Source organism: Ptychodera flava, chromosome 8, assembly GCF_041260155.1.
Source record: "Ptychodera flava strain L36383 chromosome 8, AS_Pfla_20210202, whole genome shotgun sequence".
NCBI lineage: Eukaryota > Metazoa > Hemichordata > Enteropneusta > Ptychoderidae > Ptychodera > Ptychodera flava.
This window is the reverse complement of record NC_091935.1, coordinates 6,529,440-6,556,515: the sequence shown is the minus strand read 5'-3', so window position 1 is coordinate 6,556,515 and position 27,076 is coordinate 6,529,440. Positions and strand designations below refer to the sequence as shown.

The following is a 27,076-nucleotide window of genomic DNA, read 5'->3' as shown; positions in this document are numbered from 1 at the left end:
TTGCATTTGAAAAATTGAAACGAATTTTGGTGAGAATCTTCTAAGGGGTCACTCCGGGATGTTTCTTCATAACATATAACTCACATCAAAGATGATTACAATAATTTTCAATGAAAAAGCTCTATTATCATATCTCCCAAAATATTACCTGTAAGCGTTGTTAGTGAGAACTGAGGTGTAATACTTGTGTCGGCTCCATTCGGTGCCACGACCATTACGCGAACATTGTATTCTGTACTTGCTTCCAAATCAGAAAGTTTTACTGAAGTGATGGGTGGAACCACTGTCATGTTCTGCCATTTGTCATCAGTGCCCGTCTTGTACTGAACAATAACACTACCTATCAGGTCTGAGTTGGAGGGGTACGTCCAGGAAACTGTTGCGCTATCGTCTGTAATCTCGCTGATTTCAACGTCGAGTGGCAACGGTACACCTGCAGAAGAGAAAATGCACATTTCGTAAAAAGAAACTCACTGATAATAGGATCTCCAAATGCATTTTATGGCCTATGTCTTTTTATGTTGTAAAAACAGCTATCAAAAATGCACAAGTATTCGTAAATTAACCAATTTCAAAAGTGAGCAAAACATATTTCAATATTATTCATCATGGCCATGCATAAAAAGTATGAATAAGTAAAAGGCTCACCTTCGGTTGATGTGAAGACAACTTCATCAGAAAATGCTGTAGTTTCATCAGTGTGAATAGACAGCACTCTTGCAGAGTAAGTCCTGTTTTCGATGAGATCGGTTATTGTGAACGATGAGACAGAAGGTGATAAAAGAGATGATGCGTTGCTCCAGTCATCGGCTGTATCTCTCAGCTTGAACTGTACCACGATGCCATTTAGAACTGTGATGTCCTCGATGGACCAGGTGACCGTTGCCTTATTGGCAGTGACGTTAACAACCTTAAGATTTTCAGCAACGGGCACATCTGAGGGGTAAGACATATACTCATAGCAATGTTTTTATAGGTGAATAGAATGTATCGTGTCTGATTACGTTCGCCTTTAATACTACCTTGTGCTGAGTAATGCATCTGTTTTCATATAAATTTCAAAAAACTACGTGGTGGGGAAGCGGTAACTGGTAGAGTCGATTATTGACAATTTGAAATGAATTTTGGTGAAATTCTTCTTAGGGGTCATTTTGCGATGTTTTTCAGTTAATACATATAACTCACATCAAAGATGAGTACAATAATATTTTATCAAAAACCTCTCTTATGATATCTCCCAAAATATTACCTGTAAGGGTTGTCAGTGCGAACTGAGGTGTAATACTTGTGTCAGCTCCATTTGGTGCTACGGCCATTACGCGGATATTGTATTCGGTACTTGCTTCCAAATCGGAAAGTTTTACTGAAGTGATGGGTGGAACCACTGTCATGTTCTGCCATTTGTCATCAGTGCCCGTCTTGTACTGAACAATAACACTACCTATCAAGTCTGAGTTGGAGGGGTAGGTCCAGGAAACTGTTGCGCTATCGTCTGTAATATCGCTGATTTCAACGTCGAGTGGCAACGGTACACCTGCAGAAGAAAAGATGTACATTTTGCAGAAGAAACTCACTGATAATAGGATCTGCAAATGCAGTATGTCACCTCTGACTTTTTAGAGTTGTAATAGGCGCTACTGAAAAATGTATAACTATTTGTAAATTAACAAATTGTGAAATTGTGAATTGTAAATTGTGAAAAAGTCTTTAAAGTCTAAATTTAAGGAAGCCTGGAAAAATGCCTTGTCAAAAAATAACAAATTAAATGTATACTGTAGTATTAAAAACATGTTTAAATGTGAAAATTATCTATCACTTGTTAAGTCTCCATTTCACAGAATTGCTTTGACAAAGGCAAGAATTTCTGACCATACTTTGCAGTAGTAATTGGTCGTTTTAAAAACATTCCAAGACATCTTAGACTTTGTACCCTTTGTCATTCTGGTGTTGGTGATGAAATCCATTGTATTTTATTATGTCCAAGTAAACCAGCACAAACTGTACGAACAATTTACTTAGAAATTATTTTTAACATTCAGAACCAGCTAAAATGCTTTGACAATGATTCTCTTTTTAAGTACTTTTTGTCATGTACTGACAGTTGCATTGTTCATGTTGTTGCAAAATACTGAATGAATTGTTACAGATTTTCAGACAGAAAGTTTAATCACTTCTGAGCTAATTTGAATGAAGTGAATCTGAAAACTTTTCAGTGTTGTACATTTTCTTCCCCTTCTCTCTTTCTTTCTGAGCCAATGTCATTATTGTGAACACGGCTAATAAATAAATAAATATATGGTTAACAAACTGAAAAACGGAACAAACTATCCTATTTGAATAACATTCATCACCACCATACAAAGCATGAAAAATGTAAAAGGCTCACCTTCGGTTGATGTGAAGACAACTTCATCAGAAAATGCTGTAGTTTCATCAGTGTGAATAGACAACACTCTTGCAGAGTAAGTCCTGTTTTCGATGAGATCGGTGATTGTGAACGATGAGACAGAAGGTGATAAAAGAGATGATGCGTTGCTCCAGTCATCGGTTGTATCTCTCAGCTTGAACTGTACCACGATGCCATTTAGAACTGTGATGTCCTCGATGGACCAGGTGACCGTTGCCTTATTGGCAGTGACGTTAAGAACCTTCAGATTTTCAGCAACGGGCACATCTAGGGGGTAAGACATATACCCATAGCAATGTTTTTTATATGCGAATACAATTTATCGTGTCTGAAGACGATCGCCCTAAATATTAACTTGCGCTGAAAACTGCATATGTTGTCGTAATTAATTTCAAAACAACGTTTGGGAAGCGGTAAACTGCTGGTCCAGGAGTCGATAGTTGATAATAGCGTATGTGATACATGTTGCTACAGCAAGTAATTGCAGCCATCATGCCCTTTATAAAGAGAATCGAGTGTTCACTGTCTCGAATATAAGAAAGTGGGAAAATGGAACATTGCATTTGGAAATTTGAAATGAATTTCATTTAAATTTTTCTGATCCGTCATTTTGTGATGTTTCTTCAGTAACATATTACTTACTTCAAAGATGAGTACAATAATTTTCAATGAAAAAGCTCTATTATAATATATCCCAAAATATTACCTGTAAGCGTTGTCAGTGAGAACTGAGGTGTAATACTTGTGTCGGCTCCATTCGGTGCCACGACCATTACGCGGACATTGTATTCTGTACTTGCTTCCAAATCAGAAAGTTTTACTGAAGTGATGGGTGGAACCACTGTCATGTTCTGCCATTTGTCATCAGTGCCCGTCTTGTACTGAACAATAACACTACCTATCAGGTCTGAGTTGGAGGGGTACGTCCAGGAAACTGTTGCGCTATCGTCCGTTATCTCGCTGATTTCAACGTCGAGTGGCAACGGGACACCTGCAGAAGAGAAGATGTACATTTTGCAGAAGAACTCACTGATAATAGGATCTGCAAATGCAGTATGTCGCCTCTGACTTTTTAGAGTTGTAATAGGCGCTACTGAAAAATGTATAACTATTTGTAAATTAACAAATTGTGAAATTGTGAATTGTAAATTGTGAAAAAGTCTTTAAAGTCTAAATTTAAGGAAGCCTGGAAAAATGCCTTGTCAAAAATAACAAATTAAATGTATACTGTAGTATTAAAAACATGTTTAAATGTGAAAATTATCTATCACTTGTTAAGTCTCCATTTCACAGAATTGCTTTGACAAAGGCAAGAATTTCTGACCATACTTTTGCAGTAGTAATTGGTCGTTTTAAAAACATTCCAAGACATCTTAGACTTTGTACCCTTTGTCATTCTGGTGTTGGTGATGAAATCCATTGTATTTTATTATGTCCAAGTAAACCAGCACAAACTGTACGAACAATTTACTTAGAAATTATTTTTAACATTTTTAACATTCAGAACCAGCTAAAATGCTTTGACAATGATTCTCTTTTAAGTACTTTTTGTCATGTACTGACAGTTGCATTGTTCATGTTGTTGCAAAATACTGAATGAATTGTTACAGATTTTCAGACAGAAAGTTTAATCACTTCTGAGCTAATTTGAATGAAGTGAATCTGAAAACTTTTCAGTGTTGTACATTTTCTTCCCCTTCTCTCTTTCTTTCTGAGCCAATGTCATTATTGTGAACACGGCTAATAAATAAATAAATATATGGTTAACAAACTGAAAAACGGAACAAACTATCCTATTTGAATAACATTCATCACCACCATACAAAGCATGAAAAATGTAAAAGGCTCACCTTCGGTTGATGTGAAGACAACTTCATCAGAAAATGCTGTAGTTTCATCAGTGTGAATAGACAACACTCTTGCAGAGTAAGTCCTGTTTTCGATGAGATCGGTGATTGTGAACGATGAGACAGAAGGTGATAAAAGAGATGATGCGTTGCTCCAGTCATCGGTTGTATCTCTCAGCTTGAACTGTACCACGATGCCATTTAGAACTGTGATGTCCTCGATGGACCAGGTGACCGTTGCCTTATTGGCAGTGACGTTAAGAACCTTCAGATTTTCAGCAACGGGCACATCTAGGGGGTAAGACATATACCCATAGCAATGTTTTTTATATGCGAATACAATTTATCGTGTCTGAAGACGATCGCCCTAAATATTAACTTGCGCTGAAAACTGCATATGTTGTCGTAATTAATTTCAAAACAACGTTTGGGAAGCGGTAAACTGCTGGTCCAGGAGTCGATAGTTGATAATAGCGTATGTGATACATGTTGCTACAGCAAGTAATTGCAGCCATCATGCCCTTTATAAAGAGAATCGAGTGTTCACTGTCTCGAATATAAGAAAGTGGGAAAATGGAACATTGCATTTGGAAATTTGAAATGAATTTCATTTAAATTTTTCTGATCCGTCATTTTGTGATGTTTCTTCAGTAACATATTACTTACTTCAAAGATGAGTACAATAATTTTCAATGAAAAAGCTCTATTATAATATATCCAAAATATTACCTGTAAGCGTTGTCAGTGAGAACTGAGGTGTAATACTTGTGTCGGCTCCATTCGGTGCCACGACCATTACGCGGACATTGTATTGTGTACTTGCTTCCAAATCAGAAAGTTTTACTGAAGTGATGGGTGGAACCACTGTCATGTTCTGCCATTTGTCATCAGTGCCCGTCTTGTACTGAACAATAACACTACCTATCAGGTCTGAGTTGGAGGGGTACGTCCAGGAAACTGTTGCGCTATCGTCCGTTATCTCGCTGATTTCAACGTCGAGTGGCAACGGGACACCTGCAGAAGAGAAGATGTACATTTTGCAGAAGAAACTCACTGATAATAGGATCTGCAAATGCAGTATGTCGCCTCTGACTTTTTAGAGTTGTAATAGGCGCTACTGAAAAATGTATAACTATTTGTAAATTAACAAATTGTGAAATTGTGAATTGTAAATTGTGAAAAAGTCTTTAAAGTCTAAATTTAAGGAAGCCTGGAAAAATGCCTTGTCAAAAAATAACAAATTAAATGTATACTGTAGTATTAAAAACATGTTTAAATGTGAAAATTATCTATCACTTGTTAAGTCTCCATTTCACAGAATTGCTTTGACAAAGGCAAGAATTTCTGACCATACTTTTGCAGTAGAAATTGGTCGTTTTAAAAACATTCCAAGACATCTTAGACTTTGTACCCTTTGTCATTCTGGTGTTGGTGATGAAATCCATTGTATTTTATTATGTCCAAGTAAACCAGCACAAACTGTACGAACAATTTACTTAGAAATTATTTTTAACATTCAGAACCAGCTAAAATGCTTTGACAATGATTCTCTTTTTAAGTACTTTTTGTCATGTACTGACAGTTGCATTGTTCATGTTGTTGCAAAATACATGAATGAATTGTTACAGATTTTCAGACAGAAAGTTTAATCACTTCTGAGCTAATTTGAATGAAGTGAATCTGAAAACTTTTCAGTGTTGTACATTTTCTTCCCCTTCTCTCTTTCTTTCTGAGCCAATGTCATTATTGTGAACACGGCTAATAAATAAATAAATATATGGTTAACAAACTGAAAAACGGAACAAACTATCCTATTTGAATAACATTCATCACCACCATACAAAGCATGAAAAATGTAAAAGGCTCACCTTCGGTTGATGTGAAGACAACTTCATCAGAAAATGCTGTAGTTTCATCAGTGTGAATAGACAGCACTCTTGCAGAGTAAGTCCTGTTTTCGATGAGATCGGTGATTGTGAACGATGAGACAGAAGGTGATAAAAGAGATGATGCGTTGCTCCAGTCATCGGTTGTATCTCTCAGCTTGAACTGTACCACGATGCCATTTAGAACTGTGATGTCCTCGATGGACCAGGTGACCGTTGCCTTATTGGCAGTGACGTTAAGAACCTTCAGATTTTCAGCAACGGGCACATCTGAGGGATAAGAAATACCATAGCAATGGTTTTATATGTGAATACAATTTATCATGTATGATGACGTTCGCCTTAAATATTAACTTGTGCTAAACATTGCATCTGCTTTCATAATGAATTTCAAAAGAACGTGGTGGTGAAGCGTTGAACTGCCGGAGTCGATTGTTGATTATAGCGTATGTGACAAGCGAACCCATTATAAAAGAGCTTGTAATTGATCGTAAAGTTTGTCCGGATATTACTATCTGTGACATATCTGTTGAAGTACAGACCCTATTATTTAGGTCTGTGGACGACCAAGATTACAAGCAACAGCGCACTAAAGAAAAGATTAATCCCTTTCATCTTTGCCGCATTTGCACGTCCCTCCTTTTTTTGGTCTATTATCGATTTATGTTTCAAATACCTAGGTTCATTTCTAGGTGAAAAACTCACATTCGATGAACATACTGACTATATGGCGAAAAGGTCCGAACAAAGATTTCACCTTGTCAGGAAACTCAAATCGTTCAATGTGAGTCAAAATTTCTTACAAATAGTGTATAAATCCCTCATTGAGAGTTTTTTTACCTATAATATCATTTTTGGTATTGTAATTTGACTGTCAAAAACATAGGTAAGCTTTCTCGTATTGTGAGGATGGCAGAAAAAATATAGGTTGTCGTGAAAATTCCTTTGCAAACCGTTACCATCTGGTAGTGAAAAGCAAAGCGCACAACATTGTTAATCACCCTCTTCATGGTTACTTCCAGAAGCTCCTGTCTTGGAGACGTTATCGGGTTCCTCGTGCAAAGAAAAACCTCTTCAAAAAGTCATTTCTTCCATCAGCATTTTGAATTGTAAACTCAAACTCGATGTAATTGTTTTAAACTTCCAGTCGTTTCAATTGTCTCTGTTTTTTAAGTGTTTAAATTTGCGTATCTATGTCGCAACTTTATGTGTGTTTTTAAACCATTTTACTGTTATAATTGCGTCCCTTTATAAAATGCTATTGTCATTTGCACTACCTTAAGCTGTATATGATGAGCCCGAAGGCAAGTTTTATACATGTATTTGAAGAGAGTAATTGAATTGAATTGAATTGAATTGAATTGAATTGAATTGAATTGAATTGAATTGAATTGAATGCTACAGCAAGTGATTGCAGCCAACGAGCTCTGTGAAAGGAATCAAGTGTTCTTTCTCTCGTATATAGGACAGTGGGAAAATAGAATTACATTTCGAAAAAAAAATCCATTTTGGTGAGAATCTTCTGAGGGGTCATTTTGCGATGTTTCTTCAGTTACATGCAGCTGATGTTCGATTGTTTTTTTTGTTTTTGTTCTTGGTCTACTTACTTTCTGTCTGAAATTCCTGTGGCGTACTTTCCACGGTTCTTCCATCCTCGCCAGTTACTTGTAGTCTGATCTCGTAGTCTGTTCCGGATGACAAGCCAGTCAAAACATACGTCCCACTGGACGGGGGCAGAACGGCAGCATCGACCCAATCGTCATCCCCTGAGTCAGTGGGTCGGTATTGTACGACAACAGACTTCACACCAGTCGTGTCTGGCATAGACCATTCGATTGTAGAACCCCCGGGCCCTACGTCCGAGACTTCGATTACGCTCGGCAGTGGCAGAGGCGGAGGAGCTTAAACAAAATAAAAAACATATCGATGTTATCTTTTGATATGTGTAATAATAAACAGGGTTATCATTATCAATGTAGGATTCTCTCACATTCTGATGCATTTATAAACTTAATCATAATTACTTCCCTTGCTCTCATTATTAGCTGCTGCACTATCGCCAGTGGCACGTGTGCTTAATAATGACATCTCATTTGCATAGCGGGTAGATATAAATTTTCAAACGCGCAGGATATGTATATAACTAAACAACAACTTATAAAAATTCCATTCACAGGGGACATTATGGGAATATCACTAAGAGAACGGAAGAAAACAAAGCAAATCGGACCGACAGCAAATCGAGATTCCTAAAACATTGCTTGACAACTCAGAATAGCTTATGTTTAGCCAATACAACATATTCAATAAACAGGAAAGGAAAATCGGACAACTGGGTGAGAAAATAGGGACAATGTCTGCACCGTATTGCTAGCCATTCCCACTTCTCAAACAGTAGAACTTGTTTTGTAAGACTATTCAGCATCAAGGCTTCCTTCTAATGTAGATATGATGATTAAAAAACACATTAAAATGAGAAGGTTACCAGAGGTTGATAAGGACGTTGGTTCAGTTACTGCCTCGAAAGTTCCACCCCGGGTAACCACATAATGACGAACGACATAGTTCGTCTCTGCCGTCAGGTTGACAAGCTTGTACGACGTGATTGAGGGACTCAAGACAGTTGAATTTAACCACGCGACCTCGACGATATCCCTGGCCACACGTTCCCTGTCTTCCCGATGCTGCACGACTAGTGATCCAACGTTAGAATCTGCATCCAGTATCCACGTGACCTCAGCTGAGTCTTGTGTTACGTTCACCATGGTTACGTTACGCGGAAGAAGCATTTCTGAGAAAAGAAAGACCAGAATAAACCAACACATCTTATATTATTATGAATAAAAAAAATCAAAATATATCAGTAATATCTATAATACTGTCACGTGTTATTATTGATAAATTTGTGCAGCTATCTTTCCCCTATCCTTGTAAAGGCTAAATACGACGATCAATGGGGACGATGAGCAACTTGTTACTTTTAAACTGATGTCAAAAATAATACCCCGAGGTTATTATAGCAGTCACAATGTGGTGCAACGTTTACCAAAATACTTTATATGAATTTTGGGTGACAAAGTCCTATAGTAACCCAGTGAAATTCCTCTTGAACGTCGCTGGCTTTGATGATACTTTTGGACAAGGTCCCGGATGTACTATATTGGCTTTTGGACGTCCCTGGGCTATTATTATTGTGAAGATACAAGTCATGATGAAATTAACTCCATGACCTATTGGGGTATTTTTTGCGATTGGAAACCTACCTTCTGTGGTAAATGTTGCCTCCTCCGTTTCGTGATAAATTCCAGCAGTTCCAGCTACCACTGCAAGCTTGTAGACGTAGTCAGTATCAGGCGAGAGATTTTCTATGACGAAACTGCCGTCAGGAGCTGCCACGTAGGAGGATTTTATCCAGTCGCCAGTAGATTCACTTTCTTTGTAATAAACTATCGCCCCGACGTTACTGTCATCTGACTCAAACGTCCACGATAAGGTGGCACTGAAAGGTCGAGTTTTAACTTCAATGCCTTTTGGCATCGGTACAGCTGTGCAATCGAGACAATTTTACGGGGCATTAGTTTTTACTTACGTGGTACCAAATGAACTAATCAACTTGTGAAGTTCTCTTGTGAATATATAAATGTAACAATCTCAATCACTGATTTTTTTCTTGTCGAAAAGAACGTGAATCGTGAAATACTAAAGAGTTTTTCCCCTTCGCAATCTTGCAAGGGCTGCAGAATACAAGCCTATATTTATCTCATTGAAAACGTATACAAAATATTCACAAATAATTGACAGCAATACCTGGTGTTTGGAATGTTACGATTTCACTCTCCGACGAGGTACCGTCGTTACCCTGCACCAAAATTCTGACCATGTAAGTAGAGTTTGGTGTTAGCATGTAGAGGGCGACATTTCGAGCAGTGTAAGGTAGTACCGATCCATTGTTCCACGTTGCACCGTCTTGCTCAAGTTTATACTGTACAACGATGCTCTGCACACGACTTTCAGTGTCCGATAACTCCCACGTAATCTTTGTTGACGTCACAGAAATTTCTTCCACAAGAATATTGGTAGCACTTGGCAATGCTGGACATATTGGACAAGGGAAGATAAAGTAAACAATTCCATTAATATATGCAGAACACCCTTTACCTCTATCCGTCATAACATTCTGAGTCTTGTTGCCAAATTTTATACAGTGTTGAAAATCTCGTTCAAGTTCGAATAACTTTACTGTGTTTTTGTGAAGAAGTGTTCGTTATTGTTACTTTGGCGTTCTGCCAATTAGAGACGCCTTCGAGATTAAATTCTATGAAAGCACGCATATCATCATCATTTTTGTAACTCGTGTGTATAACATTCATCAAAAGTTTCAATACTGGACAAGATAGTGGGAAGTGGAACTAATTAAATTTACTGTACCAGATTTTGTTCTATACTCTTTAGCGACACTGTGACTTGCAATGTATAAGATTGTGTGGGAAAATCAAATTTGGTAGATGATATGCAATGATCCACCCCATTCGCTGCTTCAACCGTCACCGGGAAACTACATCCTTTACTCGGCTATAAACCAGTGAGTGTTGCTGAAGTGACTTGTAGAGCTACTGTTACGTTCTGCCACACATCGTCATTGTCTGCCTTATACTAGACAATGACGTTCGCCTTAAATATTAACTTGTGCTAAATATTGCATCTGTTGTCATAATGCATTTCAAAAGCACGTGGTGGGAAGCGGTGAACTGCTGAAGTCGATTGTTGATTATAGAGTATGTGACAACCATTGCTACAGCAAGTAATTGCATCCATCAAGCCTTTTGTGAAGAGAATCGAGTGTTGTTTGTCTCGTATATAAGAAAGCCGGAAAATGGAACATTGCATTTGAAAAATTGAAATCAATTTTGGCGAGATCCTTCTGAGGGGTCATTTTGCGATGTTTCTTCATTACATATAACTAACTTCAAATATAAGTACAATAATTTTTAAACAAACAGCTATCTTATTAAATCTCAAAAAATATTACCTTTTGTAAGCGTTGTCAGTGCGAACTGAGGGGTAATACTAGTGTCGGCTCCATTCGGTGCCACGACCATTACTCGGACATTGTATTCTGTACTTGCTTCCAAATCAGAAAGTTTTACTGAAGTGATGGGTGGAACCACTGTCATGTTCTGCCATTTATCATCAGTGCCCGTCTTGTACTGAACAATAACACTACCTATCAGGTCTGAGTTGGAGGGGTACGTCCAGGAAACTGTTGCGCTATCGTCTCTTATCTCGCTGATTTCAACGTCGATTGGCAACGGGACACCTGTATAACAAAAGATGCACATTTGGCAAAGAAACTAAATAATAATGTATCCTACAAACGCATTTTGTCGCTTAGGACTTTTTAGGCTCTCAACGGAGCTATCTAAAAATGCGAAATTATGTGTAAATTAATGAATAAAAAAACTGAACAAATCATAGTATTTGGATATTATTCATCATGACTATAGAAGGCGTGAAAAAATTAAAAGGCTCACCTTCGCTGGTGTGAATACAACTTCATAAGAAAATGCTATAGTTTCAGCAGTTTGAATAGACAGCACTCTTGGAAGACACTCAATTTTTTTCCATACTCCTTACAAACCTTTGTAAAATTTGACCCCCACTTCCAATCATTGATTGTAAAGTTGGAAACCCCCCCGGAAAACAAAAAAAACAACAATAAAAAAAAACACAAAAAAACACACAAAAAAAACCAGTTACGTAAAAGTCAACTCCCTTGATTTCCACCGACCCCGTCCTTAGAATGCATGAAAAAGTAAAACGCTCACTTTCAGTTGATGTGAATAAAACTTCATCAGAAAATGCTGTAGTTTCATCAGTGTGAATAGACAGCACTCTTGCAGAATAAGTCCTGTTTTCGATGAGATCGGTGATTGTGAACGATGAGACAGAAGGTGATAAAAGGGATGATGCGTTGCTCCAGTCATCGGCTGTATCTCTCAGCTTGAACTGTACCACGATGCCATTTAGAACTGTGATGTCATCGATGGACCAGGTGACCGTTGCCTTATTGGCAGTGACGTTAACAACCTTCAGATTTTCAGCAACGGGCACATCTGAGGGATAAGAAATATACCGATAGAAATGTTTTTATAAGTGAATACAATTTATCCTGTCTGATGACATTCGCCTTAAACATTAACTTGTGCTGAACATCGCATTGAATGTGAATTTCAATGGAACGTTCAGGAGAAATGGTAGAATGGACAAGGCGTTTTTTGATGATATTGTAGGTGGCAATGATTGCTTTAATTAGCAATTTCAGCTGGCAAACATTTTGTGAAAAGTAGGGGTTTTTTTCTCCCATATATAACAAGGTGGTAATTTTGTACGTAGGTAAGTATTTGTTATCAGCGGAAGAGGAAGTTATACCATTTTGTGTGCCCGTTAAAATATCTAAATGGTGGAGTGGGAGTGGGATCTGATGTTTGAATTTTGATTGATCAATGGAGGGGAACATCGTGAGGTATTGCTCTCGGTATGAATAAGAAAAACAGCATTTTATTTAAATTATTTAATACAAAGATCGACGGGCGAACCCACTATGATCTGAGAAACCAAAAACGAAAAAAAATATCACAAGACAAATATACAAGACAACCAGAAAAAATAAATAAAAATTAAGAAATACACAGAATCCAGAAACACTACTACTAAATTACTGGATAAAATAGTTCTAAAACTATACAGCGTAGAAATACATTCGATTCAATCATAGCAGACATGCATCTGAACAATTTAATGCAGTCAACAGGTTTAAAAAGAGCTTTCTTGCGTAAATTTCTACTAGGGTCATGAAAAGAGATTTGATTTCAAATAATGGGTCAATCATAATGACTTGCTGCAGTGAACATTGAGTTTGCGACAGATGAACTTAACAAACCTAATTTGATAGGCGGTGCGGTGACCACACAACAGAGCAATAAATCTTAACATTATCAAATATAGAGAGACAATTGCTGATAGGTCATTGAATGGCTGGCAAAGACGCCTAATAAAACCAAGAGATTTGAAGGCTTGGAAACGATGTCATTATTGTGAAAAGCCTAATTAAGGCTGGAAGTGGAAATGAGATAAATGCCCAGGTCTTTGACAACAGAGACGCATTGAAAAGGAGTACCATTGATGGCGTAATCAGCAGACGAGAAGACCATTTTCTTAAGTATTATAATAATACATAAAGGATTAGGATATAATGGGCCAACATTATACCTGTTAGAGATGTCATTTAGATTTCAGATATACGTTAGTATCCATTGTGTTTCTTACACGATGTAAGACAGTTGTTTCTCTCAACTTGGTTATACTACACATTGTTCAACACCTTACCTGTCAAAGTTGTCAACGTAACCTCAGGCGTAATACCAGTATCAATTCCATTCTTTGCAACAACCATCACGCGCACATTGTATTCTGTACTTGGTTCTAAACCACCAAGTTTTGCTGAAGTGATCGGTGGAACTACTGTCATGTTCTGCCATTTGTCATCGGTGTCCGACTTGTACTGTACAATAACAGTACCTATCGGGTCTGAGTTTGACGGGTAAGTCCATGAAACAGTCGCACCATTGTCTGTAATCTCGCTGATTTGAACATCGGTGGGCACAGGTATTTCTGCGGAATAAAAAGTTATGAAACTCTACTTGGTGAACAATTAATTAATGACAACATGGTTTTAAAAACGAAAGCCAATCACTCTTATTGTATTTGTGTTAACAAGTGTCACTTGTCATACATCAACAGCTTTCAGGTAGACAAATTTAAATAAACTAGTTTCACCTTCCTGCGCAAAGATTCAGTTTCACCTTCCTGCGCAAAGATTCATTTCCTCAGCCTACAAGGAGAAACCAAAACAAAGTATGCAACAATGCTAACAATCATGCGTTGTGAACAGAACCTGCTGTAAAAATGTCATTAGCCCGTCTGTATGGATAAGAGGCAGCCTTGCCGATTCAAATTCTTCAATAACAAAATGCTAACCTTCAGATGTCGTGAATACAACTTCATCAGAAAATGCGGTCGTTCCATCACTATGGATCGACAGTAATCTGACGGAGTAATTCCGGTTTTCTAGGAGATCAGTGATGGTAAACGATGAGATGAAGGGTAATAAAGAAGAAGATGCATTCTTCCAATCGTCGATGCTTTCTTTTGGTTTGAATTGAACCAAGACGACATCGAGCGCTGTGACGTCATCGATGGACCACGTGACTGTTGCCTGATTAGCTGTGACGTCAACCACCTTAACATTCTCAGCAATTGGTACATCTGAAGATAACATAAATAGTATTGATTTTCGAAGAAAGTCGATAGAAACTGTCGAACTATGATTCGTAACACTTGTATATGTATTATTAATCAAACAAATATTAATTACATAGTGTTGAAAATCGCAAAAAAACTTTGTCCTTATTGTGAGACGATGATACCGTTAAGGAACATATTTACGTAAAGTGTGCAAAATATAGACACATACATTATTTTCAATGGCCAGTCTGTAGAAATATTGTTACCTGTCACAGTTGTCATTGAGAACTGAGGTGTAAAACGAGTGTCGACTCCATTCGGTGCTACGACCATAAGGCGGACATTGTATTCTGTTCTTGGTTCTAAACCACTAAGTTTTGCTGAAGTGATCGGTGGAACTACTGTCATGTTCTGCCATTTGTCATCGGTGTCCGACTTGTACTGTACAATAACAGTACCTATCAAATCTGAGTTTGACGGGTAAGTCCATGAAACAGTCGCACCATCGTCTGTAATCTCGCTGATTTGAACATCGGTTGGCACAGGTATTTCTGCGAAAGAAAGGTTATGAAACTCTGCTTGGTGAACACTTAATGACAACATGGTTTTGAAAACGAAAGTAAATCGCTCTTATTGTATTTGTGTTAACAAGTGTCACTTCTCATACAACAACAGCTTACAGGTAGACAAAATTTTAATAAACTAGTTGCGCCTTCCTGCGCAGAGATTCATTTCCTCAGCCTACAAGGAGAAACCAAAACAAAGTATGCAACAATGCTAACAATCATGCGTTGTGAACAGAACCTGCTGTAAAAATGTCATTAGCCCGTCTGTATGGATAAGAGGCAGCCTTGCCGATTCAAATTCTTCAATAACAAAATGCTAACCTTCAGATGTCGTGAATACAACTTCATCAGACAATGCGGTCGTTCCATCACTATGGATCGACAGTAATCTGACGGAATAATTCCGGTTTTCTAGGAGATCAGTGATGGTGAATGATGTGATGAAGGGTAATAAAGAAGCAGATGCGTTCTTCCAATCGTCGATACTTTCTTTTGTTTTGAATTGAACCAAGACGACATCGAGCGCTGTGATGTCATCGATGGACCACGTGACTGTTGCCTGATTAGCTGTGACGTCAACCACCTCAACATTTTCAGCAATGGGCACGTCTGCGAATAACATAAAAGGTATAGATTTTTGAAGAAAGTAGATAGAAACTGTCGAACTATGATTCGTAACACTTGTATATGTATTATTAATCAAACAATAAAGCATATATTAATTACATAGTGTTGAAAATCGCGAAAAATATTGTCATTATGGTAAGATGATGATACCATGAAGGAACACATGTACGTAAAGTGTGCGGATAACATAAATAGTATTGATTTTTGAAGAAAGTCGATAGAAACTGTCCAAATATGATTAGTAACACTTGTATATGTATTATTAATCACACAAGTTAGCATAGCGCATATAGAAATTATATAGTGTTCAAAATCGCGAAAAAACATTTTCCTTATGGTAAGACGATGATACCGTGAAGGAACACATTTATGTAAAGTGTGCCAAAAATAGATACATACATTATATTAAAAGGCCAGTCTGTAGAAATATTTTTCAGTTTTCTTACCTGTCAGAGTTGTTATTGAGAACTGAGGTGTAAAACGAGTGTCGACTCCATTCAGTGCTACGACCACAAGGCGGACATTGTATTCTGTTCTTGGTTCTAAACCACTAAGTTTTGCTGAAGTGATCGGTGGAACCACTGTATTGTTCTGCCACTCATCGTCAGTGTCTGACTTGTACTGTACAATAACAGTATCTATCAAATCTGAGTTTGACGGGTAAGTCCATGAAACAGTAGCACCATCGTCTGTAATCTCGCTGATTTGAACATCGGTTGGCAAAGGTACTTCTGTAGAAGAAAAGTTATGAAACTCTGCTTGGTGGAAACTCAATGTCAACATGGTTTTGAAAATGAAAGTAAATCGCTCTCATTGTATTTGTGTTAACAAGTGTCACGTCTCATACATCAACAGCTTTCAGGTAGACAAATTTTAATAAAGTAGTTGCGCCTTCCTGCGCAGAGATTCATTTCCTCAGCCTGCAAGGAGAAACCAAAACAAAGTATGCAACAATGTTAACAATCATGCGTTGTGAACAGAACCTGCTTTAAGAATGCCATTAGCCCGTCTGTGTGGATAAGAGGCAGTTTTGCCAACTCAAATGATTCAATAACAAAAATGCTTACCTTCAGATGTCGTGAATACAACTTCATCAGAAAATGCGGTCGTTCCATCACTATGGATCGACAGCAATCTGACGGAGTAATTCCGGTTTTCTAGGAGATCAGTGATGGTAAACGATGAGATGAAGGGTAATAAAGAAGAAGATGCATTCTTCCAATCGTCGATGCTTTCTTTTGGTTTGAATTGAACCAAGACGACATCGAGCGCTGTGATGTCATCGATGGACCACGTGACTGTTGCCTGATTAGCTGTGACGTCAACCACATCAACATTCTCAGCAATGGGCACATCTGCAGGTAACATAAATAGTATTGATTTTCGAAGAAAATGTATTGAAATTGTCCAAATGTGATTAGTAACACTTGTATATTTATTAGTAATCACAAAAATAAGCATATTATAATTAAATGGTGTTGAAAATCGCAAAAAACAACCATTGTCCTTATGGCGAGACGATGATACCGTGAAGGAACACATTTACTTAAAGCGTGCAAAAAATAGATACATACATAAAAGGCCAGTCTGTAGAATATTTTTCAGTTTTCTTACCTGTCAGAGTTGTCATTGAGAACTGAGGTGTAACACGTGTTTCGACTCCATTCGGTGCTACGACCATCAGACGGACATTGTATTCTGTACTTGGTTCTAAACCACTCAGTTTTGCTGAAGTGATCGGTGGAACCACTGTAATGTTCTGCCACTCATCGTCAGTGTCTGACTTGTACTGTACAATAACAGTATCTATCAAATCTGAGTTTGACGGATAAATCCATGAAACAGTCGCACCATTGTCTGTAATCTCGCTGATTTGAACATCGGATGGCACAGGTATTTCTGCGGAAGAAAAAGTTATGAAACTCTGCTTGGTGGACACTCAATGCCAACATGGTTTTTAAAACGAAAGCTAATCACTCTTATTGTATTTGTGTTAACAAGTGTCACTTCTCATACATCAACAGCTTTCAGGAAGACACATTTTAATAAACTAGTTTCGCCTTCCTGCGCAGAGATTCATTTCGTCAGCCTACAAGGAGAAACCAAAACAAAGTATGCAACAATGTTAACAATCATGCGTTGTGAACAGAACCTGCTTTAAAAATGTCATTAGCCCGTCTGTATGGATAAGAGGCAGCCTTGCCGATTCAAATTCTTCAATAACAAAATGCTAACCTTCAGATGTCGTGAATACAACTTCATCAGAAAATGTGGTCGTTCCATCACTATGGATCGACAGCAATCTGACGGAGTAATTCCGGTTTTGTAAGAGATCAGTGATGGTGAACGATGTGATGAAGGGTAATAAAGAAGCAGATGCATTCTTCCAATCGTCGATGCTTTCTTTTGGTTTGAATTGAACCAAGACGACATTGAGCGCTGTGATGTCATCGATGGACCACGTGACTGTTGCCTGATTAGCTGTGACGTCAATCACCTCAACATTTTCAGCAATGGGCACGTCTGCGGATAACATAAAAGGTATCGATTTTCGGAGAACGTCGATAGAAACTGTCGAACTATGATTCGTGACACTTGTATATGTATTATTAATCAAACAATTAAGCATATATTAATTACATAGTGTTGAAAATCGCGAAAAATATTGTCATTATGGTAAGATGATGATACCATGAAGGAACACATGTACGTAAAGTGTGCGGATAACATAAATAGTATTGATTTTTGAAGAAAGTCGATAGAAACTGTCCAAATATGATTAGTAACACTTGTATATGTATTATTAATCACACAAGGTAGCATAGCGCATATATTAATTATATAGTGTTCAAAATCGCGAAAAACATTTTCCTTATGGTAAGATGATGATACCGTGAAGGAACACATTTATGTAAAGTGAGCCAAAAATAGATACATACATTATTTTCAACGGCCAGTTCTGTAGAAATATGTTTCAGTATTGTTACCTGTAAGAGTTGTCAGTGAGAACTGAGGTGTAACACGTGTATCGACTCCATTCGGTGCTATGACCACAAGGCGGACATTGTATTCTGTACTAGGTTCTAAACCACTCAGTTTTGCTGAAGTGATTGGTGGAACCACTGTAATGTTCTGCCACTCATCGTCAGTGTCTGACTCGTACTGTACAATAACAGTATCTATCAAATCTGAGTTTGACGGGTAAGTCCATGAAACAGTAGCACCATCGTCTGTAATCTCGCTGATTTGAACATCGGTTGGCAAAGGTACTTCTGCAGAAGAAACGTTATGAGACTCTGTTTGATGGCAATTCAACGTTAAAGTAGTTTTGGAAAAGACACGATTCTTGTCGCTGATTTGAACATCGGTTGGCAAAGGTACTGCTACAGAAAGAACGTTATGAGACTCTGTTTGATGGCAATTCAACGTTAAAGTAGTTTTGGAAAAGACACGATTCTTGTTTATGTATCGTTTTATGATAAATTCACAGACTATATAAAATCTCTAAGACTCTAATGGCAAATCCAAATTCGATAAAATACTCGACCTCTTCAAAGGCGCATTAATTTTGAGACTTTGGTTTTGATTTATTCCTGGCATCATGAGCAATTTTGATAGAGTACAGTCGACAATAACATAAGTGTTTGATTTCTACTGACGGAGAGGAGGAATGAAAACGATGAAATAATTTCTGATATGAACTGGAAACATAGTTTAATGATCTATCGACGGCTATCAGTAATGACTTCACAGCAACTCAAACCGAAACTTTGACGTTCAGCGCAGTTTGGTATAAATATTCGACAGAAGCCATGTCGTTCTCGTAATGTTTATTTCATGAGGTCCATTTCTGTTTGACTTGACATAAAATTGTAACAAACACAGAGACTTGTCATGTGAGCGAATCATTAAATTTAATGCCTTAATGCAGGACCCGCTGCATGAAAAGAGGAAAACTAGATGCAACACTTGCCTTCACTTGTTGTGAATGACACCTCCTCTGAAAATCTTGTCCTGCCATCCTTGTGAATGGACAAAAGCCTGACTGTATAAGTTCCGTTGTCAGCAAGATCAGTGATGGTGAACGATGAGGTAAAAGGTAATAAAACAGACGATGCATTTCTCCAATCACCGATGCTTCCACTTGGCTTGAATTGAACCATGACGCCATCCAGGACTGTGATATTGTCAATTAACCAAATGACTGTTGCCTGATTGCTTCTAATATCAACAATTTCAACATCGTGAGGTACAGGCACATCTGGTGGAGAACAACGTGAATGTAATACAGCACGCTTCTTGAAAAAAATATTTACTTTGTTTAAAATCGTTCCAATAAGTTATATCAAAATATTTTTTTCCGAACCTTTTTACAAAATCTTGTTGATAACATGCAATTTTTATGTGGAGTCCACTTCCAGTTAAACTGTTTTAAACGATTACACAGATATCGAACACTCTTCAAGAGCTGGTATTAAACGCCTATTGTGTTGCCATGTACTTATTGAATCTCTGTTTACATAACAAGCTACCTGTCTGTAGTTTTTCGTTCATAATTGGAATCTTAATCTCTTGTCACGGAAGTATAAAATACAGAATGTTGACAAGTGGTGGGAAAAAGATGATTAAATTAAGTAGAAATATCTGCCTTTGAATGAAAGCCATGTTGGTTTAGGAATCGTTCGCTCTATGGATATGATAGAAAAACATACATGATATCATGCCTTACGTAAAAGAAGTGAAACAGGTGGTACATATACATCGTTCCGTGACCTTTATGAAGAATATGAACATGTAATTCATGTTTAACATCATATATTTTGTTAAACCTTTAGTTAAAATACTTTCTCGATAGTATTTCGAGTTCGGTTTTGAAATTCAACGCACTACTCATGTCATATCTCCTGAAATTGAGTGTTCGTACCTGCTCTGGTGGTAAATGTATATTCAGGTGTCAGCGTCCAATCGTTTCCATCTTTACTTATGACATCAAAGCGAAATGTATAGGAGCTTGCTGGATCCAGCCCTGATAGTGCAAACGTGTTTGTGTCGGGTGTGAGGGACACGTTTTGCCACTGTCCATCTGCTTTGCGATATTGGAACACCACTTGCCCAATTTGGTCAATTTTTTCGGGCGATGTCCACGATATCTTGGCACTGTTTTCCGTAACACTGTCTACTGTCACATCGCTCGGAGTTGGTAGGGCTATACACAAAAAGAAATCATGTTTATAAATTACAGTTCCTAATTATAACCAAATGTCTCTTCGGTCCAAGGGTAGAGACAGTTTGTTAGCTGCTGCTTGGAGAACACTTTGCTTTGTCTCTCCATTTGGTTTTCCTCTTTCTGAAACGCTCACCGTTCAGAACAATATTGAAAAACATTATCTAATACAGAAATGTTAATGGTATGAATATCTTAATGTAAAACGTCATTGGTACTCTGTCACCTTCAAGTATGAAATTTGTTGTGCAGTTAAGTCAAACTTTTACGACTCTTTTCTCAATTCTCAATAGAGTTAATACAGAGCTGGTGGCCATTTTGAATTTCAAATATCGGAGAATCTTTGGTAATTTGATTCTTTAGTACCAAAATTTGCACGTTGACCCCCGATTTTTATTCCTGATTTTTGAAAGAGAAAAGTTGAAAGATTCCCTGAGGAAAATTTTGAGCAAAATTTAGTTTAAGTCTTTCAATTCGAGGCGCATACTACCTTAAATAACACTCCCTCTACAGGCAGTTATTCAACATGCTATAATTGTGACCCCTGCTTAAATCCAAGAGTAAATCATGTGTTTGTTAATGACACTCCTAACTTTTAGCAAATCACTTAAACGTTCATGGCTACTGAAACATTACTAACCAATACAGGCAAAGCATTCTGACATTCCTACGTGACTCAGTATTTCTCTAAACTCTTAATTCTTGGAGCAGTATTTAGGAGAAATATGCAATACATAAATGTTCATGATAGAGACGTGTGCATTTTGGATTTGTCCTGGTTAAATACACAGGAAAGAGTAAAGTATATAACGCGAATAGAGATGCCCGTATAATAAAGAAAATTTAAAAAATTCATTGATAAAATCCAAGCTAAGTCACCTGATGTTGTTTTGAAGGAAATGGGTTGAGTTGTTCTTGAGTCTTCGCCACTAGTACTGACCACAACTAAGTAGAGCAAGTAGGTTTCATCAGGACTCAAATCTTCCAAAACCACGGAATCAGTCGGAGGCGTGACACTCACATTAAGCCATTTCTCCTGTCCTCTTATCTGATAGTTGACGGTAATGTATCCTACGATATCATCGCTTTGTGGAATCAGCCATGACACCGTAGCCTTAGTCGATTTTATATCGGTGACTTCGACTGATCTCGGCAAAGGTACACCTAAAAAAGAGTAAAAGGCCTAGCTAGCATCAATTTTTCTCGTTATAATGCAATAGTACAATCATGTAGATTAAAACAGGACAAAGATCGCTGCAACTCCTGATTAAAATATTTTATCTCGTATTGGGGAGAGTGGACAAACATCATCTTGAACAAACAAGCTTCAACAGTATGTTACACTATGTCATGATTGAACAATATAGTGGTCTGGTTCAAAATTCGTGCTAAACCATTTCTTGCCCACGTTTTACAAATGTTTAAAATATCATTTTAAGATTAAACTCATTAAGGAAGGTGCTGAGCAAGCGTACGGAAATCTTGAACGTAAAGTAACTATTAGCATCCTTCGTAAAAGCCCCGATCTTGGACCTTTGCGTGAAGTTCTTCCTAGGTTTTAATTTTTTTAGATAAGCATGTTGGTAAACAGTGTCATATCCGTGTTGGACTCCGCAATAAATAAACGAATAAATAAATACATAAATAAATAAATAAATAAATAAATAAATAAATAAATAAATAAATAAACAAGTATCGATTGCATCCTTTTATATAAGTGTATGTTACAAGTTGGATATTTTTATCATTTCCAACATATTACCTGTAAGCGTTGTCAGCATCAACTCAGGCGTAATATTTGCATCGACACCATTCTGTGCAACAACCATCAGGCGGACATTGTATTCTGTTCTTGATTCTAAACCACTCAGTTTTGCTGAACTGATCGGTGGAACCACTGTAATGTTCTGCCACTCATCGTCGGTGTCCACCTTGTATTGCACAACAACAGTACCAATCAGGTCTGAGTTTGACGGGTAAGTCCATGAAACCGTTGCACCATCATCTGTAATGTCGCTGATTTCAACATCGGTCGGCAAAGGTATTTCTGTAGAAGAAAGGTTATGACACTCAGTTTGATGGGCATTCAATGGCATTGAGTTATGAAAAAATAATCACTCTGAAACATTTGTTTTTTGCGAGTGTCACACTACTGTTCAAACATCAACAGCTTGCAGGTGAACAATTCTTAACATGCTAGTTTTCGCCAACATTTCGAAAACGTGTTTTTCCTCAACCCCCAGTGTGCATAAACATGCAGTACATAGTACTATGCTTACCACTTTGCGTTGTGAATATAACTTCATCAGAAAACGCTTTCGTTCCATCAGTATGGATCGACAGCACTCTGACCAAGTAAGTCCGGTTTTCATTGAGATCAATGATGGTGAACGATGAGATGAAGGGTAATAAAGAAGAAGATGCGTTCTTCCAATCGTCGGTGCTATCTTTTGGTTTGAATTGAACCAAGACGACATCGAGCGCTGTGATGTCATCGATTGACCACGTAACTGTTGCCTGATTAGCTGTAATATCAACAACTTCAACATTCTCAGCGACGGGCACATCTGGGAAAAATGAAAATAGTAGTAATTTTGTGGACAAAGTTATAAGAAACCGTTCAAACTTGATTTGTGACATTATTATGTATTTAAGCAATAAAGCACACCCAGCGAAGGTATACCACGAGATTTTGACCAGTTCACGACATATATGCACGAGCGATAGCGAGTGCATATATGAAGTAAAATGGTCAAAACCGAGTGGTATACCGTCGCTGGGTGTGATTTATTGCTATTATATCATAACAGTATATTGAAATTCTGGCGTGGAACGTCATATAAGGATTTTTCCTCAAGCTGAGAGCTAGTGCGCATGCCAGCCGTGGTATATCGCCAATATACCACGGTTCTTTTCGCGTCTCGACCAATCAGATCGCTGTATTTGCACCATCAATATACTGGTATGATATAATAGGCATTATTCCATGGCCATTTAGAATGCTGGAATACTGTTGAAAAACAGAAAGCACGCGCTTACACAGGTATGATGACACCCTTAAGACATGCATTTTATTACTGCCGGAAACAGATAAATGCAATATTTTGGCAGCTGGTCTGTACAATACATTCTTTAAAATATTACCTGTCAGGGTTGTCAGTAAGTATTGCGATGTAATACTTGTGTCGGCTCCATCCTGTGCTACGGCCATGACGCGGACATTGTATTCGGTATCTGCCTCTAAACCAGACAGTTTTGCTGAAGTGATGGGTGGAACCACTGTCATGTTCTGCCATTTATCATCAGTGCCCGCCTTGTACTGAACAATAACACTACCTATCAGGTCTGAGTTGGAGGGGTACGTCCAGGAAACTGTGGCGCTCTCGTCTGTAATCTCGCTGATTTGAACATCGATTGGCAACGGTACGCCTGGGGAAGACAAGATTTTTGGCGTATCATTGTATGAGAATTGTACCGATTATATGAAGTCTCTATGACTCTTATGGCAAATCCAACGATGATGAACTACGCCTACGCTTCTAAGGTGCAAACCCAATTTTGTTTGACATAATTGACCACTTGTCTGTGAAACCTGTCATATTTGCCAGCATCTTGAACCATTATCGAACAGCAGTAGACAACACAAGTGTCCGTCTCCTGCTGATTGAGTTGACGAAACGAAAACTATAAATTGCTCTCTTGCATTTACTGGAAATCTATGTTATGATCCATTGAAAACAATCAGCAATAATAGTCTACAAGAATTCATTCAAAACAGAAACTTTTACATTCATTATATACTGAGGAAATTTAACACCTCGCATGTTATTCTCTACTTTAATTTTAAGAATGTATTTTCTGTTTGATTGTGCCAAGCACCGACACTTTGTCTTCCTAGAAAGTTATAATTTTTGATGTCTTAATGCACCAATATATCTGCACACATAACATATGACTAGTTATCTTGTGTTTCAGGGTATTTTATTAAAAATTGAAAACTAAATGCAATGCTTGCCTTCACTTGTCGTGAATGACACCTCCTCTGAAAATCTTGTCCTGCCATCCTTGTGAATGGACAAAAGCCTGACTGTATAAGTTCCGTTGTCAGCAAGATCAGTGATGGTGAACGATGAGGTAAAAGGTAATAAAACAGACGATGCATTTCTCCAATCACCGATGCTTCCACTTGGCTTGAATTGAACCATGACGCCATCCAGGACTGTGATATTGTCAATTAACCAAATGACTGTTGCCTGATTGCTTCTAATATCAACAACTTCAACATTGTGAGGTAGAGGCATAGCTGTTGGACAGTAACATTGTAACATGTTTAGATTTTAAAATTTACAGCATTCTTTAGAACGAAATTGTTAATTCTGTTGAAAATGATCTTTTACAACAATAGTGTTATTAAACATTGTTTATTTGAATCGAGTAATACAGTTCTAGTGAAATTCAGCTTCAGCTCCCTCTAGTTCGAGTCTAATTGTGTAAATTTTAAAATAAGATTTACGAAACGTTTGCACGATTACACCGATGTCAAATTGCCCTATGTAAAGCTAATTTTAAATATGCCATCAAAAAGGTCCAATAATCAGCGTCATTCACGATAACTAAATAACTTGCCAGTTCAAAGAAACAAACAGAAAATGACAACTTTTCGTTTGACAAGATTACATTTCACATGTTTTTGGCCACATATTTTTATTGTGTCCCGGTGAAAACAAGAATCTTGCGAGGAAACTAATAGATGCCACCTTACTTGTTTGTGTTGTAAATGATGTTACTGGAGAAATTCTGGTATGATTTCCATCTTTACTTTCGACAACAAGGCGGACTTCATAGTTGGTATTGGGTTCAAGGTCAGTCAACTCCACTGAATTATCTGGTGGTGTAACTGTTATGTTCTGCCAGGTACCATTTTCATCGGCTCTGTATTGCAATACTATGACATCAACGAGCTCTTCATCTTCTGGTATCGTCCAAGAGAACTCTGCGCTATTGTCTGTGATGTCTTTGACTGTTATGTCAGTTGGAAGTGGGACAGCTATTTTAAGGGGAACAAAGTGGCGTACTTGATCAGTGAGCCGAGCTGAAATTCTAAACGTTTCGTATGTAACACTTTCAATTGTACATCCATACCATTTATGCACATGTGATGGTAAGTTAATCTAGCGGTATTTGACAAATGTCATACTTACCATAAGTTACAAAGACTATTTCATCAGTGGTTTCAACCCGCGATCCATCACTGTTCCTCGACACAAGTCTGACACTATACTCTGTGTTGGCAGACAGTCCAACCATGGTGAATGCAGTGGTAGAGTTATCAAGCTCTCCAGAGGTAGTCCAACTTTCCATTCCTGTTTGCCGATACTCGACGATGGAACTGTGCACAGATGATCCAAGAGGCAGTGTCCAAGTTACTGTTGCCTGGTTTGTTGTTTTGTTCACAATAGCGATGTTCTCTGGTAAGAGAACCTCTATAAATAATAGAAAAAATACCATATTCACCTGTCATCGTGCAATGGATATAGGACGTGAAAGAAGAAATGCTTCTTAATCGTTTCACAAGACGTCAAAAATGAATAAACACATTGCAGTTATGTTTCCTATGTTGAACATCATGATATGTCGATCAAATTTCAGTGAAAATTATTTCACAAAAAGCATTTCGAGTTGGGGTTTTGAATTAACGGCATTGCCTCAGATTTCGCTCAAGTAGTTGAGTGTCCAGTGTTAACTCCTTAATTTTCTCCCTTACCTGCTCTGGTGGTAAACGCGTATTCGGGTGTCAGCGTCCTATCATTTCCATCTTTACTTATTATATCAAAGCGGAATGTATAGGAGCTTGCTGGATCCAACCCTGATAGAGCAAACGTTTTTGTGTCGGGTGTGAGGGACACGTTTTGCCACTGTCCATCTGCTTTACGATATTGGAACACCACTTGCCCAATTTGGTCGATATTGTCGGGGGGTGTCCACGATATCCTGGCACTATTTTCCGTGACATCGTCAACCATCACATCGCTCGGAGTCGGTAATGCTATGCACAAAGAGAAGCTATGTTTGTCAATGACACTCCTGATTCCAAATTTCTCTTCGGTCCACGAGAGGACTGATACTAAATCTTTAGTAGCCAATGTAGGGAAAAAATTTGATTTCTTCTTACGTGGCTCAGTATTTTTCTAAACAATTAACTGTTGGAGCACTAT

At 37.9% G+C, this 27,076-nt stretch overlaps 1 protein-coding gene across 1 annotated transcript in view; it reads right to left on the bottom strand.

Moving 5' to 3' along the window:
• LOC139139490 (uncharacterized) overlaps positions 1-27,076 on the bottom strand; it is a 73,320-nt gene that overhangs the window by 35,192 nt on the left and 11,052 nt on the right. Inside the window, exons 19-45 of the mRNA XM_070708402.1 lie at positions 26,626-26,907; positions 26,063-26,344; positions 25,624-25,908; positions 19,611-19,898; positions 18,625-18,909; positions 17,873-18,160; positions 17,252-17,536; positions 16,705-16,992; positions 16,084-16,368; positions 15,332-15,619; positions 14,711-14,995; positions 14,178-14,465; positions 13,527-13,811; positions 11,966-12,253; positions 11,170-11,457; positions 9,948-10,232; positions 9,404-9,685; positions 8,626-8,931; positions 7,748-8,041; positions 6,123-6,410; positions 4,984-5,268; positions 4,258-4,545; positions 3,114-3,398; positions 2,387-2,674; positions 1,250-1,534; positions 649-936; positions 149-433 (exon numbers count right to left, since the gene is read on the bottom strand). Coding sequence (XP_070564503.1) covers positions 149-433; positions 649-936; positions 1,250-1,534; positions 2,387-2,674; positions 3,114-3,398; positions 4,258-4,545; positions 4,984-5,268; positions 6,123-6,410; positions 7,748-8,041; positions 8,626-8,931; positions 9,404-9,685; positions 9,948-10,232; positions 11,170-11,457; positions 11,966-12,253; positions 13,527-13,811; positions 14,178-14,465; positions 14,711-14,995; positions 15,332-15,619; positions 16,084-16,368; positions 16,705-16,992; positions 17,252-17,536; positions 17,873-18,160; positions 18,625-18,909; positions 19,611-19,898; positions 25,624-25,908; positions 26,063-26,344; positions 26,626-26,907 — 7,749 coding nt within the window. The remainder of the gene's footprint in view (positions 1-148; positions 434-648; positions 937-1,249; positions 1,535-2,386; positions 2,675-3,113; positions 3,399-4,257; positions 4,546-4,983; positions 5,269-6,122; positions 6,411-7,747; positions 8,042-8,625; positions 8,932-9,403; positions 9,686-9,947; positions 10,233-11,169; positions 11,458-11,965; positions 12,254-13,526; positions 13,812-14,177; positions 14,466-14,710; positions 14,996-15,331; positions 15,620-16,083; positions 16,369-16,704; positions 16,993-17,251; positions 17,537-17,872; positions 18,161-18,624; positions 18,910-19,610; positions 19,899-25,623; positions 25,909-26,062; positions 26,345-26,625; positions 26,908-27,076) is intronic.